This window comes from Styela clava, chromosome 9, assembly GCF_964204865.1.
Source record: "Styela clava chromosome 9, kaStyClav1.hap1.2, whole genome shotgun sequence".
Taxonomy (NCBI): domain Eukaryota; kingdom Metazoa; phylum Chordata; class Ascidiacea; order Stolidobranchia; family Styelidae; genus Styela; species Styela clava.
The window spans coordinates 10,531,490-10,553,959 of record NC_135258.1 but is presented as its reverse complement, the minus strand read 5'-3'; the positions used below and the strand labels follow the sequence as shown (position 1 = coordinate 10,553,959).

Here is a 22,470-nt window from a genome sequence, read left to right as displayed (position 1 = left end):
ATACTATATAATATACGAATCAGGATGCATTTGTTAAAAGTTAAAACATTACTTTTCTGTTTATCACCAATCTTGAATCATTTATCTCACACAGTTTTTGGCTTAAAATAGGTATATTATATCAAGATATCTATGGAGAGATTATTCAGGAACGTTAACTTTTATGTTCGACATTTCAAAAGTTTATTTACATTGGAACAACCAAATATATCGTGCAATTGTTATACAATAACCTTGCGCGTCGCGGTTATTGCTATTTGAAGCGTTTTCAATCTACGTTTTCGATGATCCTGCATGTAATATGAGAAGGAACCTTTTCTGTCTTATTAGTTCTCTAATAAGCTGATTTTGTAAAAGTAACGCATCCAACATTCTGTGTTGTTACTAAGTGCCGTTTTGTTGACAGAAAAGTGAAAAAATTGGGCAAGAAGGATAAAACTGCAATTGACTTCACTAACTTTCTTTGCCATCATATGTATTACCGCGGCTCAGACGCGTATCGTACTACATAATACTTTTATGTAAGCATTTTATATCTCACTTTTCATGCTTCTTTCATTTTCATTCTTTCTCATTTCATTTTATTAAAATCTCCGATTTTTTTCGTCAGCTCGATGTGTTATTTAGGTTCATAAACACCTTTACACAGTGTTTATACTCCCTAATTTCTTTCGAAATATGTATGCCCTGTGCCCCTGTGCCACGAAGACAATGATGATTAGGCTACTTATCATTGTTCTTGCACAGACACTGTGAAAACGTGAGAAAAACGATTTATTATATAACAATCATCAGCGACCAGATGCTAACGATAAATAAAGGAGAATGAATCCATGAATCTCCAACCAAAATTTTCTGAATGGAAAAGCAGCATTATAAAATACTAAAAATAAAACGGAAAACACTTTAAGTTTCGTTTTTGAAGGCCGCGGGCGCGACAGATTGAAAACGAGTTTTAAGACATTGTAAATCGCGACACAAAATGATTGGCTGGCGTTGGAAACCATACCGCCACTGAAAAACGTCCGATCGGCGGGAAGTATCTTTTGAACCATTCTACAACCACCGAATTGGTCAGATGCGACTTCTTCCTGGATAAAGATGAAAAATAAGATAATTAATGCAAGGTATGTTCAATCAAAGTTTTTATCATGTTAAAATAAATTTTACTCCTGGGGATTTTATCGCATATTTTTCTAATGGTGAAATCTTGAAATCAAAAAATGAGAATCAAAACAAGAAATAATTGGGCACTCTACCACACATGGCCGTGATATTTTAGAAAAGTAATGTTCCTTTTTTTTCGACGTAACCGCTAATTGATTTTAACATAATTCAATTAATAAAGCGAGACATTTTAAATATGGCCCTATCGGTCATGGATTGAATACATGCGGCGCGGCGGTGTGGCTCAACGGGCTAAGCGTTAGGAATACGCTCGCCACCGCACCTCTAATTACTCTGCGTGGGTTCGCAGGTTCGAATCCCATGCAGGGATGGTTATGTGCGAGAGGATTGCTGGACTCCTCGCCGTCGTTGGGTGGTTCACGTAACCGCTGGTCGGTTACGGCTTCCTCCACCACCAAGTCCATGCTTCCGAAAACAAACAATACAGTGAAACTAATCCCATACCCGACTTGGAATGGTAACCGGACGAGAGGCCGTGGTTCGCCATATGGATAAGCCGTCTTATCGGCTTTCCTCTCCCCCGGGATAAATATATAAATCCTATCCTATCCTATCCATTATGAGCCGAAAAATTCTTCTGACTCGTTTAACGAGTGGCATAATCGCGATAACTGTTTCAGGAGACACTCCGGGGGGATTTCGAAGCGATAAATACGTATTTGCGATATACTACTATATATACTGCACGTCATGCGTATTTTTATTGTACTAAATTTTACTCTCCGTTTTTTTAGTAAATCTCTAACAGCGATAACGAATTCGCAAGATCGTAAAAATAGGTATCAAAACTAAACATAATCGGGCAGTTTATTTCACTTTTTTGTCCACAGATTAATAGTAATGCTTTTATTTTGTCGTAAGTCGAGGCAACAGCGAGTTACGTTGAACACAATGGAATTAATATAGAAATAAAATTAAATTCTCTCAATTGTCATGAATTGAATATTTTTTTACACAACACAGCCGGTCGGTTTGGTGCCATTTTACATTGGTTATTTTTTTGTCAACCATCAAGCTCTAAAGATTCAATCATGCTTTTTTAAAGCGTGTGCTAGAGTTCTATTCAGCAATATATGAAAAACGCACTCCTTTAAAAAATTTTTTTTTATATATAAGCCAAAATTCCAAAATTCCATTGAACTTGCGATATTTTGTGTCTAGTAGAGGGTTAATAATTATTCGTAATTAATTAATTTTATTCCAACGTTTTCTTGTGTTATTTTCCAACAGAACAACACCAAAACCACTATTATAGCAAGAATGGTTACTCTAAAATTCACGATTTTATTTACCGAATTTATAAGTTCAAGGCTTCAATTGACAATTTTGATGACGTCACACCTCTAATTATTACTGCACACGCCCCCCTCAATGCAAAAAATGTTACTTTTTCCGACAGAAATGCGCGTAGAAAGACGTAAACATTCTAATGCGCGCCGTTACGCGTGAAAATTACCATTAATTTTACGTTTTTTTCACGTTTCAAAATCGGGAATCTGGAATGGCTAACTAATCCATGCGCGACATAGACTGGTAACCCGGAATAGAGTCCGACCGGCTTCGCCATGTGATTAGACCGTTTTATCGCAATCAGATTTTCGTTTGGATGGCGATGCATCACTATTGTATAAAGAAATATTTATTGAACGAAATTCCTATGGGTTTCATAGCGTTTTGTGTAAAATATGATAGACTTCGCGACACGTCTTTTTTTTCTTTGAAGGACAAGTCAACATTTACTAAAATGACTACCAATCAAAGACTGAACATCAATATACGGACTCAATAAAATTTATTTTTAAGCAGAATAACAAAAACAATATGCTGAATATTTGGATGAGTAGATTTTATCACTATTACTTGAATTTAAATCAATAGTTCAAAAACGAAATCGCCATATGTATTTCATACAACCGAAATTCAACAACCGGAATCTTTTAAAAAGTTCCAGATCAATGTTGACATCGAATCTTATTTTACATTATCTGCATGTAAACTTATCAATGTTTTTGCCAAAAAGTAATTATTCAGAGACTGTTTCAATCTTGCACCAGATGATGTTATTAAATAATATGCACGAAAATTATTAATAAAAACAATACTAACCAATCCAAAGAAATAAAAAAATAGTTGTGTCTTTCTGGGATAGTGGAATGTGGCATTATACTTTTATTTTTATGTGGATATTCCCATATAATAGAGTTAGACTATTAGGCTAAGACGCTAAAGCTGCTCTCGCTTCAAACCTTTTACAGTTGCAGTGATATGGAATAGGGAGCTAATCATATTAGTAGTAGGACAGCTTAATTATAAATATTGTCAGTGAGGTATAAAGATAAGATGCCTAGACAAAGATAAGTTCATGCATTAGTCTGTCACCTATGAAGATTCATTTTTACCAATATGGAAATAGGATTTAGCTATCAGAGACCTATTATTCAAGTTGAGTGGAATATTATAAGGTGGAAATTGTCATAACTTCAGTTCAGGTCTGTTAAAACATGGAATGTGCCACACCACTACTACACTGTCTTAATGTTACGTTTCTAATTCATAAGTTGTGTTTAATTTTTCTGATAGGTTTATAGCTTCATTTTGACATGAATCATACCAACATCTATAATTCAGAAATGGAACTGTACCTGAAATAGTGTCTTAAAAATGTAATAAAATATGAAAAATGAGAAAAAAAATTAATAATTCTAAGATAAAATATGCAAGCAATCATGACAAACTAAAATTAATTTTCTAATTTTCAAACAAAATGTGCCACATCGTGACTTCAAAACACAAGATTAAGTGTCTACATTGTTAACATAATAGTGCATGTTGTTAATGTCGCATAAAATTCACAAAAATATAAGAAAATAAAAACATTGAGTTGCTTTCGGGATATGTTGGGGATGTCAAACGTTATGTATCTACCGGTAAATATGTTTCAAAAATTTCAATAGAATCCACATTCAAATAAATTTATATGCATATATGCATGCAAATAAATAAATGCATTATCATATTTATGCCAGACTCAAAGAAAAATTCATAGGGCTAAGACTTGCGGCAACTCCTGTCCAGTTGCCTGTCCGTGTCAAACACAATGCTTAGACTCAGAAATAACAAACACATGGGCAGACAAATAAACGGCCTCTTCCATGTGTCATATTTTAAAATTCGAAAAAAACTAGGTGTAAGACGAACTATTATTTCGTTCAAATAAAACCTTTTGACATCCCGGGGTTCGGGATGATGTACTGAATGGCATCGCTGCCCTGCCACTGTGTCATGTCAATGCTATCCGTGTCTGTTTGATATTACAACATGGTTGAAACTTTATTATACACACGTGTACCTATGATGACATGATTTAAAGTGCTGTGTCACCGGTCTTGGCATGTGGCTAACCCGGGTCTGTTCAACACATCTTCTCGTAATTGTAAAAGATTTCCATCAATACGGAATCTACGGATGCATCCTTCAAATCCCATATAAAAAGACTTGGTCAGTCCTCGATGCCTAGGTGGCATGTATTCAGCTTCACAACCACCTGCAAGTTGGAATAGAAATTAAATTCAAGGTAAGAATGACAAGGTATCAAGAATCGATTTTTGCTATCATATTTTATTTAGTATATTCCGATCAAATCCCTGCAGATCAAATTAAACTAAACAGCTAAATTAAATTGATCATTTCCGACTAAGAGGTTAAATAAAATTGCAAATAGTGAATATTCATCTTTCTTGCTATGCAACATATTTCGGTTTAGTTAAATGTTACATTAAGAAAAATACCTAATATTTTGTGATAGCAAACAGACCAAAACCGCATTCTAGAACAGAAGATCCGCATACAAAACTTTAAAATTATTTGGGTCCGGCCGTCCGAGGTTTCCAGAAATTATATTTCGGCATCCTTAAATGCGCACTTCCTCGACCGGCTAATGAGTATCAGCTAATCGAGATTGTTTATTATGGTAATATAGTTCTTTTCGGATATATTCAAAACAAGAAAAGTCATTTTATAAAATGAAACTTCAAAAGTTTGGTTAATGATCAAAATAAAGAATTAGGTGCAGTCCGAATCAAATACTCCAAAGGTCCGGATTCGGACTGCTGTCCACCAGTTGAGTAACCCTGTTCTAGAATATAAGAACTCTTTGTGTAATAACTATAAAAGAATGTCAGAAAATGTGCTAAAACTCCAGTGCACTCACCAAGCCATAACATTCCTTCAGTATTTAGCCATTTTGTGAGTTGTGGAGCAGATGCTAATTTAGGAGTTCCTTCTTCTATTTGTAGAGATGCTCGATGTTCATTTCTGCAAAATAATGAAAATGTGTTTGATAATTTACAAATATAGCAAAACCAACACATCAAAAAATGGAATGATGTCTTTTTCCTCTCATAAATGTAATTTTGTATAGTCCGCAAGTTTTTGAGAATAAGGAACCCAAAACTTCTATCTATTTTACTCATTTTTGTATTTATTCTAGCAGAAATCATCATTAGAACATTGAGAACTTCGACAATAGCTGGGCAAGTAAAATATGAAATTCTTTGTCCTTCTATTTTCATGCAAAGTTGCAAGCTTTCAACTGAAGTGAGTAGATTACTGATACAAAAGTCGTAGACAAGTCGTAAAATATGAAATTCTTAGTCCTTCTATTTTTATGCAAAGTTGCAAGCTGTCAACTGAAGTGAGTAGATTACTGATACAAAAGTCGTAGACAACCAATGATGTAAAACAAGATATATCTAAATTTATTCTTGTGCACAGACAACAGTAGGTAACGATCATTGGGTAAGACACAAACACAAGTATCCTAATTCCTAAGCTTACCTGACAATTTTAACAGTTTTCCATAGCCCATCATTTACCATTAAATCAGATACAATATTGGCTGGACCGGATCCAAGATCAAAAGTTAAATGCAGTCTGCCATAACTAACTGACAAAGCTATGTAATCGCCACGTTTTGTTGCTTTGCCATCATAAAATATTAAACCATGGTGAGCTGTGGTTTTCAACTGAAGTTCGAAGTGGTTGCTTTTTAATGAGTTGACCCTGTTACAAAATAAAACAATGTGAGAAATTACATGTCGAAGTGGGTATCCTGCAATTTGAAGTGAGGTACCCAAAACATTATGTAATTTATACAATAATTACTTTTAAAACTATTTCGCATGACAAAAATCTTAACAACAAGGTACTTCGGAAAATGAAATAGCTTTACCCATATATAGTAGTACCAGTATATCAATCACATAAATTAGAATGAACAACACAATATATTCTTACTTCTTCATGATCTTTTCAGATTCTCCACTTTTGAAAGCAAAACAAATTGAACAATATAAATACACCAACTTTTAATAATGAGGATAGTAATTAGCATACAAAAATTATCCATAAATTATTAAAGAAAACTTCATAGTTTATAAACTGACCATAACTGAAGCAACTGCATCTTATCACCTGAGTACAATGAAAAAAATAAACGGCAGTAAATAATCAAATGAATTACCTCCTAGTGATGAAGTTATTATATTGTGCCTTGACCCTTCCATCAAAAAATACTGCATGCGGTGTCGAGTCTTGAAGCATTGGAATTTCTTCAGGCTTTTCAACTGGGAATTAAAAAAATGTTCAAATTTATGTACTGATAAATGTAAATAACAGAAAATGCACAACCATTCTAATTACAGAACTCTAAGACATATTTTTGATGAACCTCAAGTAAAATGTTAAAATGCCAAATGAATATCAAACAATTCATCAAACCTTTTTGACAAAGTTGCCCTGAATATCCAGTTTTGCATGTGCAGGTAAAATTTCCAAGGACTGGTACACAGACTCCATTATTGTTACAAGGTTGTCTGTAGCAGGCATGACCATTGAAAGCTTGAATGTGATACGATTCTGAATTTTCTCCAGCAAGGGATCGCGGAAGTTCAACATCATTCACAACAAACTATAATATATGATAAAATTTGCTCAAATAAATGTCACACACTGTAAAATAAAGGAGATTGATCTCTGATCGAAATTATAGGTGACCCCTGAAGTACTGAGAGCTACTGACAGTCTAGCGAATTATAGTGTAGAAATCAGTGTTAGTGAACACTGATTCATATCAATATGACCAGGAAAACAACTACCGGTGTGATGTAGTGAATTCCACAGAACTGAAGTTCTTGGGAAATGAAAATTTTGAGCATGAAATTTTGTCAGGTTGGCACACTAACAGTAAATGGATGAGAGCTCATAGCTAACCTTAGATGGATTTCATAATGATGTAAAAGTTATTAGATTCTAAATTAACAGTTCAATTTGAATAAACAAAGAGAAGTCATTAAATGAATATTGGATACTAAATTTGATTTTACAAATACCATGATACCCCGGTAGTCGAACATAATTTGTTCAGGATTAGTGTTCGACTGCCGACTTGTTGGAGAATCAAAACTTTTTTGCACCATAAAAATCGATGGTAATATTTTTAGTTTGTTCTTACGCATTTCAAAATACCGAAAATATTAACAAAACGTGTAACTAAACAATAATAAGTATGTAAATGTGTGCATAATAAAGATTAAAACTAATAAAGATAAACATTAAAAATTTGATATCAGTAACTGTTTGAGCAAATTTCTGTGGGATCAATGGGATTGATTTTTGTGCACAATGACGTCATCAACCAGATATTTTTGGTCGACTATCGAATTGTTCGGATATCAAGTCGTTCAACTACCAAGGTATCAATCAGTCTACACATTTTTAGATAATCATGTTTATTTATAAAATCTTTATTTCCTTATCTATGAAACAAAATTTATTTTTAATTCTCGAATTACTTTTGTTTGATGTAAATTAATGGTGACTGTTTTACCACATATTGGTACAGGTTATTATCAATATAGTTTAACTGAACAACAAGACACATTATCTACCTTTTGAATGGCTCCCATAAGTCCAGTCGTTATGTGAGTTCTTGGAGGAACAGTCACAGATTCAGGAACTGAGCCAATGTATAATGGTCTTCCCAGGTTAAGTTGGGAATGGCGGTGCTGTGAAAAGTTTTAAATAAACATCAAAACTAACAGAAAGTCATGAATTCATGTATATATCGAAGTTATTTATGGTGAATAATTAGATTTCACTCAGTTGAAAATACGTGTGCAAAAGATAAATGAAAATATTAATTAAATTGAATAGTTATGGTACTATTGGACAACACGAAATTGACTCTTATATCACATACAGTAATCAGATTGTAGTAAATCAAACCACTATTCAACAAACCTTTGCCTTTGATCTCTTCAGCAAGCATGAAAAGTAAATGTATAAAATGTTTAAACAAAAGAAGTGTCCAAAAGAGGCTTATTTTATATTTAATATTAGCATTGTACCGGTGATACTCCTTTAACGATGGGTCCATCATCCAATTTAAGATCACCAATCTTCATAATGCGAGACAATTTTGCAACATGCCATTCATTTAGTGAAACCTTGACAGTGCTCCTGAATATATAAAAAAATGTTTGATGAACAAAATGGTCAAAAGATTTTACGAACGATGAAACAACCACGTTTTGATAATCATAACAAGAATTTAATTAAATATTAGTATTACCAAGGCAGGGTAGTGCATAATGTACTTACTTTATGATTGCCGGTCCTTCACCCAAATCATACATAAATTCAAGATATCCCTCTCTTAAATTTAATGCAACAAAGTCTCCTTTGCCCGAATCTGATTGTGCATTATAAAAGAGCAGTCCTGTCGAAAAAAAAAACAACAATCTAAAATTTTATATCAGCACAATTATTGAATAATTCAAAGAGGAAAATTGATGTTTCATTAGAGTTTATTATAAATTAGAAAAGCTTTACTCAAATAGTGTTTCAACGTCATTTATCTTTGTTAGTCAAGACTTGAAGACTTGACTTGTAATTCCTATTTAAAGATATGGTATCAAAACACTTGTATCTCATAAAAATAGAGAATGTGTCCCTTATAGCATAGTCTCAAATACTATACATTAAAATGATGTGGATAATAGCATGTCTAATGTCTATAATAAAGAGAGTGTGGTATCTAATATTAAAATTTCATAAAGTATGCCAGAGTCAAATTCACGAGTCTACTTTCGAAGTAATGGAGGCAAATATATATGCTGATTTAAAATAACCAATCTGGACACTAAGGCCAAAATCATACCTTCTAACTGGAATGTATAGAATACAATCTCAATATCAAGTTTTGTACCGACACCAACTAATGATGGTCGTTGGATATACGAGTCACCAGCAAACATTGGCATATAAGATGGCTCCATTGTAGATGGTAATGGCAAATCTGCAACCACTGAAAACAACAAAAACATGGTGATATTGTAATAGCTCTTTAGATAGAGGAAACAAATCGATTACAATGTTGGACCAGATTTGATTTATGGTGTAAGGGCTTAGAAACCTTGAGTTATACTTGGAATATGTGCAGTGGTACCACCTGCAACATATCATTAATATGCTTTTATAACTTTAGCAACACTATATTATTCTATTCTTTTCTAGGCTTATTCTTTTATCATTAGAATACATTTTTTTGCATAGTTAACCGTTTAAAAACTTGTTATACTATTAAATTAACTTACCGTAGCTTATTTTCATATAAAAGTTTGCTAAAAAAAGACTTGAAACACTTACATCGAGTACACTGTGTTCCAGTTCTTGATTCAGGGCAAATACATCTATATGAATTATCATCTTCTACACAAGTTGAACTTTCGTGACATGGATTTGAAGCACAAGTATCAGTTGTTGTGCGATGTTGACATTTGTCACCTTCGATTGAAAACAATTTATTCAGTTAGGTCAGCTAATTTAGGTTACTAAAGTTGCAGATATTGCCCAAATGCACTTGGTTTTAGTAAACCATCTAACTAAGCATTTATTTCAGTCAATTCCGTGTTCCACATTTATCCTATACCTAATGATTGAACATTGACAAACTAAGAATATTCACAAATGGGTTTGTGTGGCTTCGGTCAAATGCTAAATGTCTGTAGTACTATGCTGATTGGAGCACAGCAAATCCAATTTTATGTCTTGTTCAAATGCTGTACACTTCTGCTTTTGCTTCTATGAGTATTAAAGAAATGTGCAACTCTGTTATTACTATGGCATGATTTAATAAGCGATTTTGTCATAATTGTGGAATTGATTTTGATAGATTATTTGGAAGAGTCAAATGCAATGTCCTGAAAACTTTTACTCAAATTAGTTTCGCATTGAAGTATTGCAGGTTATATTAGTGCAGTAATAAATAGTGTTATTAAAATTGATCATGTAGACTTGGACATACCATAATATCTTGATCCACAATCACATTTATAAGTGAATTCTTCAAGCTGATATGTGATAAAACATTTTGAGGTATGTCGGCATGGATTCGGCAAGCATGGTGATTGGGAGCATTCTGCCACCCTAAATGAAAAGCAAATATCTCATTGAAAAAAACTCAGTTGGAATGTAAAAAGTAGATTATAGTCAAATAACAAACCTGAATGTATTTATTGCATCAGTATTTTGTGATGATAGTGATAATGCCTTTTTACCATGTTCACCAACTTTAATATTAGAAATACAACCAGTCAATCCTTTGGTTACCCCAGTTTGCTTGAAAATACTGTAAAAAATATATGTGGAAACATTAGAATAAAATAAGCAGGAAGATCAGTATTAAAGTCATCTAGTCCCTGTAAAGTTCTATTTAAATCGTTTGATAACATGTCAAAGTTTTTTTTGGTTTATGAGATGTTACATGTATAATTTCCAACTATTAAGTTAGTTCCTCGAAACGCCCAAAATATAATGGGACAACCAACATATTCTTGCAGTTATAACATATGCCTGTTAAACAAATTGATATGCGGATCTTAGCTTCTCAGTATAATGTGAATATTATACCATATCATGGTGTGAGTATTAAAAGAAGTTCTTCAATGTTTATAACCTCGCAACAACAAAAATTGAATTCAGATTTGGGTAATCATGCTAAATATAAAATAAAGAAGTCAATAGAAAACTATTTACCTGTCTTGTAGTTCTATGACAGTTCCACCAATAAATAGGCTTGTATCTAAGTTAACACCAGTTGTTGTTGATGGTGAGGTTCCGGCAACTTCTGGTTCATTGTCGACCTGGATTTATGAATTAATTACTGTGAGAAAATTTTACTGCATATACTCCCTCGTACCAGAGCAGGAGTCTAACCAGCTTAATTGGTGGGAGTGAATGAAAAACCATAAATTTCTCATGACATAGTGGGAGAAAAATATCTTCAAGAAAAATATCTACAATTCCCACAGTATAAATGCATGAGAGTTAAGGAAAAATAATTTTTCCACGAGCATGATTGTTTAATAAATTTTTGAGCACATACAACAAAATTAATGAGATCTCAATTCTAATTCATTCATCATGCAAGATTTTTACACATCTTGTTATGTCACACAAAAATCACAAATAAAATGTTTTACCATCAACATTCCTTCTCTTCTATTTCTTCTTGAAACTACTTCATGCCATTGTCCATCATTAACTTGTATGTTACTTCTCAATGATAATGGGCCAGAACCAGTATCAAATCTAAAAATGTATATGAAAGAAATTAGAAAAATACGGTAAATGAAAAACAAATTAGAACAAATCTTACTCTCATTCAGTTGCTTTCAGGTGGTTACAGCCCAAACTTTCAGCAAGGTGTATTTGATAATGAAGAGATCATGATCTTGATTCTAAGTAACTGTTGACAACCTAACTCAAAAAGCATTTTGAACAAGTTCTTATGGTGGCTATTACATCATGATCATATTTGAGTAATGTCAAAATCAGTCTGAATGCATAAATATGTGTTTAAATTCAAAATATAGAAATAAAGATGGAATTTTACCATCCAAACCAATAGTCATTCTTAAAAAGAGGTCATCAAGCACTCTGAGAAGGACAATTATCAAATTTATATATTAACTGCACCTAAATTCCACATAGCCTCCAATAATAGCAAGTGAGATGAAATCTCTTCCTGTATTTTGTCCATTATACAAAAGCAATCCTTCTGAATCAACAGATTTGAACGTCATATGAATTGTTGCAGCACTGTATGCAGACATCTTTTTGAATTCCATGTAAGATGACCCACCAAATTGTGGGACTGACCATTCATCATCTAGTAAAAAATCGATTTTATAAGCTGAATAGTTTATTTAAAAAGACTAATGAAAGATGATCAGATATATATTATTATCTTATATTATTGCCAGTTGCATGAACAAACATAAAATTTAACTTGCTATAATTAAAAATGTTTATCTTTATTTTTTTTCTGTTATAATTAATGTTAGACTTAATCACAGGTTTCCCTGCTTGATAACGTATCTTCTTTAAGACAATGTGTATTTTCAATACACTACCTATTTACTAATTATCTTGACCTCATGAATATAAAGAACCTTATTCAGGTTACTCCATACCGACTACCACAATTGCATTTTGACAGCCAGTAAACAAGGTATTCCATTTGTTTACGAAAAGTGTAAAATATAAACCATCTTACCTTCCATATAGATTAAGTTGGTTAAAGGTGGTACAACTGGTCGAACGGCTGGAAATACACGAATAAACAAAATTAAAAGCCAAATAGATATGCATGAATAGTAAAAGCAAAGTAAATCAAAAATTTCAGTGCTCTGTGAATGAAAATAAATAAGAATGTGCAACGCATGTGAAAAGCTCAGAGTTGTCCTCATAAATCGTAACTATTAAGGTAAAAGAAAGGAAATTTATTTTAAATCACCAAAATCGTATGTCATTTATTCGACTTACGAGGACAAATCTAAAATATAACATTATTGCTGAATAAAATCAAAATAAAAAGAAGTGCAAGAGCTTCAACAAACACAAAGAAAACAATATTTGACACAAACAAAGAAAAAAGCAGAAAGAAGGAAATTCAGTGAAGCATTAGTCTATAAAAGTAAAGTAATTCATTTGAACATACATCAGCTTTCCAATATTAGTGATCAGAACACAAACCAAGATAAACAAAAATGCTGCATATTTGAAACAAGTAAAATGTGCTGAAACAAACAAAAGATATTGGAACGACGAAGAAAAAAATTACCCAGAATGCCAAGCAAAATTTTTCATTCTGATTATATATTGTACTATACTGGTTTTACTTACACACAGATTTTTTGACAGGATTGGTCAGAATTTCAGTCTTAAGGACGTCTGCACTTTCATCGTTGTAGAACTCGCGTGGTTGGTAACCTGCACAAGCAGTCAAATCCCACTGTTTTTTTACCATATTAATAGCAGCGATTTGCGTTAGTTGTGCATTATAGTGCAGCAATAAGCATTTTTTCAACAAAGTTTTGATTTTCGGTAATTTATCGTGCTTTGGTGATAAATTAAATTTTTCCAGCACGATAATGATTTACAATACAGTTAGTAAGTATTAAGTACTATTTTAGACCATATCATACATTGCGCATGTTAAATTTGGCTTCTAATATGTCGCACAAAACAAGATTAACCATTACCTATTTGAACATGCATTATTATCACCTAAAATTTTTGATGACATTGTGAAAGGATCATAAAAAGAAATGTGACCAGTTTATCACATTATTGAAGGAATGTGATAAATGATGGAAACTGAAATTTGAGTCACCCCAAAAGCATGAAAGCGTTATCTTGCGAAGTATCAGCAAGCAGCATTGTCCTTCTATATGAGTGTCAAAATGAACTACAAGCATAATTTTGTGATGGCACTATCTATTTATATTTTTTAATACACTTATATTTGAGTTTGTACATTTTCAAATACAGTATTTTTAAAACATAGACAGAGCACATGCTGCTTTTAATTAGAAGTAGAACGCATAAAGAGCAAGCAGCAAAAAGAAAGGGACAAGAAGAAAAGAAGGAAGGTTAGGATTTGATTCAGCAATAATTTCAGGTAAATTGAAGCAATCATGTTTAATTACAAATTTTTCATGTGCTCCTCATTAATAATATTCATCATTTATTTGATGAGCATCATTCTTCATATTTGATAAAATTGAATATTGTGTTTTATGCAAAATTAAAGGGCAATATGATTGCTTCAAATATCCACCATGCAATGTTGCCACATTTCATAAAGATTACATCAACACAGAACATTTCTACGTCACACATAACGAAGCAATTTTTTCTAATGTTTATCACATATTGTAACATTGTTTCATAATGACAAATGCAAAAATCATTCAAAATAATTGGTTTAATTTTCATACTACACATGGGAATTAAGATAAAACAATGATATTGATAAATTACAATAAAATTAAGGCACAATAAAATTAATTTTTGAATAATGCAATAATTAATAAAGTGTAATTTGAAAACAATCTATTTAAACATTGGCACAAATTAATAAAGAATTAATTACACTTCAGTTAAGTGCCAGGAAACATAAAATCTTCTTGAGCAGTGTAAAAGATGAAGCTGAACTGGAATTATTTTAATAGAAGAACTATTATATTATAAACCATTGATAAAAATAGATTTAAAATATATTTGAGCACATATTTATATGTTTTCATATATGATTAAAGTATAAAATACGAATATATATAGAAATATATTTCGCTTTTCTTGCTACTTCAGCTTGTGTCGTTTTTAATAAATAGAATTCTGACTCAAAAAAATGTAATCATCATCGAGGATTATTACCGAAGTACTCAAAAATAGATAACACATACACATGGCTGTACAAATGACACCATCAGGAGAAAAAATATTGAATGCTATACCATATCATGGTGTGTTTATGCTACAAATGAATTTGAAAATAACTCATTTGGTTAAAAAACCATTCATGAGAAATATATACAATCAAATAAAATACAAAATTCATTCTTAATCTGTTTTATTATTGTCTTTGTGGAAGTCTCTTTCCTTACCAAAGCTAAAATTAATTGTGTTTGATGATAATGAAAAATTTGCATGAATATGTCTTTTATTGTATACCTGAATCAATGAACATAAAACTTTCACCGTCATCCAGATTTGCATTTATAAAATTTTGCAGTTCTTTCAGGTCAGATTTGTCAGAAACATCAATTTGGAATGTGACAACGATACCTTCAGTATTTATTTGTTTTATGGCAGCATTTGTCAAAGATGTGAGTGCTATTGGACTGCTTCCTGGCAATCCCGCAATAACAAGACCAAGCTGTAACAAGTAGGAAATTGATTAAGTGTCAAAAATAAATCTAGAAAATGGTTTTAAGTGGATTACGCATTAGCTCAAGTCGATACTAAAGATAACAAGATTAGAATAACACACCACCTCATATGAACCAAAAAAAGTCAATCAAGTTGAAATATATAGTAATAGAAAAAAGTAGAAAGGCAATCATCACATAGTTTATATATTTTATTATAATAGCCTGGAATAGAAGAGACCCCAAATCACGAGTGAACACTAAAAATGTTATCATTTTTCTATTAAACTAAACATAATGTATGTGCTAGTTAGTAACTTACCCTAGTGAAGACTGATGTAATTGTTTCCCCATATTCTTCAGGATCTTTCAACAAATCATCCATGTTTATTGGTTCTGTATTGTTAGGAAATTTCAACTTCGTTTCTACTTGATATGATCGCATTGATTCTATAAAAATACCATAAAATAAAACTAACTGCATTTAATAAAACTTTTTACTAATATAATAAAAATATTCTTATGTAGGAAAGATAAATAAAGGAAACTGGTAAAAAATACATATTCACACTCATGCAGATATGGACAATATGCACCCCCAATATCAAACTAGCCAAATGACATTGTATTTGACATTTTACATTGTATAGTTAGTTACATGACATCTACGAAACAAATATTACATATAGACATAAATTTGAAACACTGATTTCCATTTGCTGCAATAAGGCTGCTTAAAAAAAAAGAAGAATATTTTTAAACTGTTGAATCTGTACCTATATAAAATTCTAAATCTGATCTTTTATAAATGTTTCGTACAGAAAGATTATCCTGTATTTTTCACAAGATATATCATATTTCTCTCACTGCCATGAGTCACGATTCAAAAATGTGTTTTATATAATCATTAAAAGGTAATTTGACAATATGTTCACAATGAGAAAATCACATCAAAAATGTCATCAGTAGAACTGTCACTTTATCAGTTTAACAAATCAAAAACAAAATTGTTCATACCTGGTGTCACCAGATTATGAGCGTCTGTATGACCAGTGGGGAAAATCTAAAATAATAATATTATTTCATTCAGACATGAAAATTCAATTGCATAAGCAACACGCAAATCAAAATTTTGAATGACTTGGTACAGAAAAACCAAATTAACAAGAACATAGATAGTTCAAGTAAAATACACGAACAACTAATTTCATAAATATTCAATATAGATATAAGACTAGAATAACTTCAAGATTTTTTGTAATATTCATGGTTAACAGAAATTATATTAAACTGACATCATCAGTTTCATCTCCGGAAGATTCATTTTCATTATCATCTTCATCATCAATTGTAGTATTACCATCAGTATTTTCACCACCATCACCACTGCCATCTGAAATAAAAAATTTACAATTGGTATTTTTAATCAAGTGATCAGGTGAAGAGAGAAACTTCTGTTAGTAATATTTGCGGCGATTGAAATATTATGAAATATGATTGCATCTTTTTATTTTTAAGAATAAAAATGGTGCCTATCAATCAAGTTTTATTTATGTTTATAAATACCAGTTAACAAGTCAGGATTTTAAGTCGAAATGAATATGTGTATTTGGATTTTTAATTGGGATAATTAGAAATTTCTACTTAGCTAACTGACATGTTTGCATATATGAAAAGTGCAGACAAAGTCAATTATTGTTACCTTAAAAGTTAGATGTTAGGATAGATTTCTGACAGCATTGCATAAAAAAGTGGTCTGTGAGTGGGGTATCAAAAGTTGTATAATGTGCTATATAGATAAATAAATCACATACCAATATCGAAGTCAGGATCTGGTGTTTTCACGGCCATTGTTGATGTCATTGTAGTAGTGATTGTTGTCGTTGAATCAGTTACTTTATTCATATCTGTGCTTATACCTGGGGTAGTCAAGCTAGTTGTAGTTGATTTTGAAGTGGTGGAAGCAGTAGTAGTAGACATAGTTGTACTAGCGGTGGATGTAGTAGTGGTAGTAGCAGGTTGAGCCGTTGTGGATGCGGGTGTAACAATAGGTGGAACCACAGGCCTTTTTGATTTGAAATATTCTAAACAAAATAGAATGATATTTTGTTGGCAAAATATTACATAAAGATTTATAACTTTTTACTTAACAACAAAAAATATGGAAGTCAAAATTAAATGATGGAACGTATTCATGATATTATAAATCATATTCTAGCATTCCAAAATACTTTGTCAGAATATATAAATATATTATTACTAAATTATTGATTTCTATAAAAGAATACATATTTTGCAATAAAATGTGTCGGAAACAGAGCAGTGCTATTTGAGAAATTGTATACAATTTATTTTCATACCGCTACATGTTCCATCAGAGATAACGGTAAGAACAATTGATTCTCTGCATGCTACTACTACCATTTGACATTCATCAGCATATGTTATTCCATTTGATGCACAAATCTAAAAAAAATATAAAAAAGGTTAGAAATTATAGTATACATAACCTGAAAAAAAATATAAATTTTATTTGACTATATGCGTAAACAATTTTCCAGGAATTCCAATGGATTTTAATTCAATGAATTATTTTTATAGTACATAATAAATTCACAATAAGTAGTGAAAAATTCATTTTAAACATTTTGATTTAATAACAGCATACTGCTGGATATTAGTCACAGGCTCACAGCATGTGATACTATGCTTCATATTAAATGAATTTTGGGTTTAAAGAAAATCACGAATTTTATCAAAATAAAACAAATCCTGCGAGAAGCCCATTTGAGGCTACGATTTAGCCACAAACTTTTTTCTGTGAAACACGTCTAAGATGATCACGGCCAAATCCAGCTTCGGCTTTCTTGGGCCATGTATAACAAAACATCTCAAATACATCACCATTTGGGTTTGACAATGAAGGGTACTCAATCGTTATAAGAGTCACAGCGTGGGTTCATTGTTCTGCTTCCATAGGAATTCGTAATTTGATTAAGAGATAAGTGCAGAATATTATGAAGATTGATATTAGTAAATGACGTTTGTTGGTTAGGTGAAAAAGGGAATTTTTAAATCGAGTGCTTTCACAAATTTTTCTTTTGATATGACACAGAGAATACTGATATATAATTTGGGTTCCTATGTTAAATATCTACTACGTTAATTGCTATTTTAGGTGCATATTTTAAATTTGCATAAAGTCAGTAGCAACCAATTTGTCAATGTTATCAATTCCAGTATACCATATGCATAGCAAAGAAAAATAATGAGGTAATTTCGTATGAATAAACAGTATAAATACTCATCCGAGCTCTACCACATGCTTAACTGAAACCCATTACCTTGTGTACTAATTCCAAATACAGTCATAAAGAAGATAATATTTTTATCATTTTAGTAAATTGTGGAAAACAAGTTGTTTTTTGTTTGAGAGATTATGTAAAAACTATAATTAAGTGTGATGTGTTTACATGTTCCAGGCTACATGTCTATTGTAACCTTGGGAATCACTATAGTAACAACATGCTACAACAAACACTCTACACAGATACATAAGGATGGAAAAGGAGTTAGTTTAAGTGTTTCATCTTCAGTTTAAAATTGGTGGCACTAGCAATATTATTATCAAGTAGACTAATCAAGACATGCATTTGTGTTTGACAACAGACAACAACTATATCACACAACACTTGCCTTTTTACGTTTAATACACTGCGAGAGAGGCAAGGAACAAGAAATAAAGAGTGATTAGTGTAATGCATCACTGTAAAAGGCTAAACAAAGTACCGTAATAATAGAAAGCAAGCAATAAGCACGAATATTAAACATTGGACATTTGAATCAATTGAGCTAGTATTTTGGAAGCTGGCAACATTAAGCAATAAACAAGATACGTGAAACAAGTAATAACCAAAAATGAAGAATTGATAATTACAAAAGTACTGTTAATAAAACAAGAATATGGATGATGGTATAAAATTGAAACACTGTCGAGCATATATTGTAGGATATATAACATTTCCACGATTTCAAAAAACTTTTGAACGTCACGCAAATAGTGATGTCAAATATATATCAAATGAGAATGCACATAAATAGTTAACTAACCTTGCCATTAGCATATGTATCACAGGAAGATAATGGGGGACATTGACACATGTATAATCCTGATTCAGCAGATCGAGCAACACATTCTTGGCCAAAACGGCAATTTAATTCTCCACAGGAACCAGCGGTTTCTCTTCCATGGGCTGAAATTTGCATAAAAGTTATAGAAGTAGTCACTACATACATGAATCATGAATAAAAAAGCTGAACATTTCCTTACTCTTAATTTTAAGAAGTTCAAAAAACAAAGATATTCTATTTTACCTCCTACACATCCTTCGTCGGTGACTAATTCCCCATTTTCACATTTTGAACATTTAACTCCTGTAATTCCTTCTTTGCAAACACATTGTCCTGTCATTTGATCACAATCGTCTCGAACTGAGCCTCCCTTTTCACATCTACAATCTAAAGATGATTGTGGACAAAAATGTGACATATGATTCATCTCAAGATTTGAAAAAGGCGAGGAAATGATCCCCAACACCATTTCTAAGAGGGGTTTATGAAACACTGCATGTAGCAACCATTACATAAAATTTCTGCTTAGTACTTGAATTTGCAACTTTTTCAAAAGAAAATATTTCATTAAATAGTTATTATGCAGAATTATCGCTTATGTTAGTATTTCACCTTAATCTTAGTGGATGAAGTAATCCCAATAAAATGGCTCCATTATATTGAAAAGGCCTAGCTTAAACTATATTTTATGGTATTCAATCTTTTATACAATTATCTTACCCATGCATCCAATGCTTCGCTTTTCCGCAATGGCACGGAAATTCCAGAATCCTGGTTGGCATTGATCACATTTCTGACCTCCAACTCCTGGTCTACATACACATTGCCCTGTTGTGTGATTACAGAGTGGAGAAAATGAACCATGTTCGTTGCACTTGCATGTTTCTGTTAGATAAAGAAAATAAATTATTTAAAAAACAGAGTGTAGTACCAGAACTAAAAAGTACTCCAACTCATTTGAACATATAAAATATCCATGTTTTTAGGAAGATTTATTCAGTACCATCTATAAAGTTGACTTTAAAATGTCAATGCAAATTTATAAAAATTTTCCTGATTTTATATGTGATTTTTTTATTTCGATCATGCTGAAGGATTCCAAATAATGATTGATGATTATTAATACGGATAAAACCATTTTATTTGTGGATAAAACAATATATTGAAATATTGACATTGGAATGAATGGGTTCGCTTGTAAAGTGAAATGATATAAAAATACAAATTAATATTACATGGCACCAAAAATTTCAGCGCCTCACACAGAACCACAATTAATCAAGCCATGTGCAAACTAGTAACCTATATTCAAATTGTAAATCACCCATAATTTATCAAAATAAGTTCTAACGCCTTCTAGTAACACCTGGGAATTTGATAACATAAAAACAAGGCTTAATGACCCCTACACTTAGCCAACCATAACGATCACTGAAAAAGAGCTTGTATAAACAAAACATGTGGGTTGCTGGGTTGCAATATAGCGACAAGGTCATATATATAACATAACGGTCGGTTTGAAGTTAAAAAGATTTTGTGGAATTGTGCCATTTCAAATATAATTTATTATGGAAACTCAAATATGCATCGATGATAGATTAAAGACAGCATAACAGAAGTAAATAAATTTTATTAGAAAAAAGTTATAGAAGCTGATAAAGCCACACCCACAGATGGAATTATGTTTAAACATATACCTGGACAACCAGCCTTTCTGCTTCCTTTCGCAGGAGTAATTCCATCATCACAACAACCAAATACAGATTTTGAGCATAAGTCTAACAAAACAAAAACAGAAATGAAGTATATTATTATTACTTTCAAACCATAGTATAGTTCTAATAATGAGAATGGTGTCGAATTGTAATTTTTTTAATGAAAATTTCAAAACCCTCCATAATTTTTTTGCCACGTCTTTCTACATATTTTTTGCAATACAATATTCACATACCCGCACATCTTCCTTGTGATGCAATTTTGATTAATTTTTGCATTTCACATTGTGTTTTGAGCAATTCACATTCATCAGTATAAGTTTTTCCATCGGATCCGCATACCCATGATCCGATTCTAAAGTTTGAAAGCAGTCCATTAAAACTAGATTCCTTTTGAAAAATATACATAAAAATCAAGAGGGAGAAAAATAATATTGCAAAACATCAATGTTCTTTTATTTGTACCTCGCATATATCATATCTTTGAACAAGTAGGTACTAAGAAATATAAAGTTATTGTGACATGAAAAATACAAATAACTGATCAATTATATTACCTGTCACATTTAATATCACAAACGCAACTTCTATCTTCATCATCAATAGTTTCATCACAGGTTGCTCCAAATTTACAATGACAGTCATCTTCCCCAGATCCCTCTTCTCCAGATCCTTCCTCCACTTCCTCAGTAGGAGGTTTTATACTTTCAGTACCATCTAAGAAATTTTTTTCATAACAAAATGTATAATATAACAAACAACTGACATGAAAAATAAATAAAACAACATCTATCATATCCAAGATTTATATGTAAAAACGATTGTGTGGTTTTATTCTATTTATATTACCGGTACCCCACAAAAAGTACTCACTGCAAGGCATCATCTTCAGAACAGATATGTCCATCTTCTTATTGCAAGCAGCAATTGAAAGTCGACATTCATTTTCATATGTTATACCATCCGATCCACATACTGGTGAATACACTTCAATACACTAGGAAAAAATGAAAGAAAGATATTCATCATTATTTTGTCAGTTGTATATGAATGTTTTTATAATAAAATGTTATATTTAATTATTATATTGAACAGATACATGTATTTGCTAAATTAGCATTTTATAAAATATATTTAAATTGATATTGTAAGTATTATCA

The 22,470-nt window shown here is 31.7% G+C and overlaps 1 protein-coding gene across 5 annotated transcripts in view; it reads right to left on the bottom strand.

Annotated features, from left to right (window-relative positions):
• Positions 1–2,963: 2,963 nt before the first annotated feature.
• LOC120339619 (agrin-like) overlaps positions 2,964–22,470 on the bottom strand; it is a 47,167-nt gene continuing 27,660 nt past the window's right edge. For 2 of the 5 annotated variants that reach the window (XM_078116294.1, XM_039407784.2), the window contains 31 exons: positions 22,184–22,307; positions 21,868–22,027; positions 21,547–21,665; positions 21,293–21,373; positions 20,316–20,480; positions 19,839–19,982; positions 19,575–19,717; positions 17,825–17,930; positions 17,279–17,548; positions 16,760–16,857; positions 16,482–16,527; positions 15,787–15,914; positions 15,268–15,472; positions 13,435–13,521; positions 12,806–12,853; positions 12,226–12,418; positions 11,730–11,838; positions 11,284–11,390; positions 10,751–10,876; positions 10,553–10,674; positions 9,895–10,032; positions 9,407–9,553; positions 8,848–8,965; positions 8,595–8,706; positions 8,136–8,252; positions 6,967–7,156; positions 6,710–6,812; positions 6,484–6,510; positions 6,025–6,249; positions 5,399–5,502; positions 2,964–4,732 (listed from right to left, as the gene is read on the bottom strand). In XM_078116294.1, coding sequence (XP_077972420.1) covers positions 4,566–4,732; positions 5,399–5,502; positions 6,025–6,249; positions 6,484–6,510; positions 6,710–6,812; positions 6,967–7,156; positions 8,136–8,252; positions 8,595–8,706; positions 8,848–8,965; positions 9,407–9,553; positions 9,895–10,032; positions 10,553–10,674; positions 10,751–10,876; positions 11,284–11,390; positions 11,730–11,838; positions 12,226–12,418; positions 12,806–12,853; positions 13,435–13,521; positions 15,268–15,472; positions 15,787–15,914; positions 16,482–16,527; positions 16,760–16,857; positions 17,279–17,548; positions 17,825–17,930; positions 19,575–19,717; positions 19,839–19,982; positions 20,316–20,480; positions 21,293–21,373; positions 21,547–21,665; positions 21,868–22,027; positions 22,184–22,307 — 4,029 coding nt within the window. In that variant the 3' untranslated portion in view covers positions 2,964–4,565. Of the gene's footprint in view, positions 4,733–5,398; positions 5,503–6,024; positions 6,250–6,483; positions 6,511–6,709; positions 6,813–6,966; positions 7,157–8,135; positions 8,253–8,463; positions 8,503–8,594; positions 8,707–8,847; positions 8,966–9,406; positions 9,554–9,894; positions 10,033–10,552; positions 10,675–10,750; positions 10,877–11,283; positions 11,391–11,729; positions 11,839–12,225; positions 12,419–12,805; positions 12,854–13,434; positions 13,522–15,267; positions 15,473–15,786; positions 15,915–16,481; positions 16,528–16,759; positions 16,858–17,278; positions 17,549–17,824; positions 17,931–19,574; positions 19,718–19,838; positions 19,983–20,315; positions 20,481–21,292; positions 21,374–21,546; positions 21,666–21,867; positions 22,028–22,183; positions 22,308–22,470 lie in introns of those variants that run through there. The other 3 variants (XM_078116295.1, XM_078116296.1, XM_078116297.1) reach the window with 3 other exon arrangements.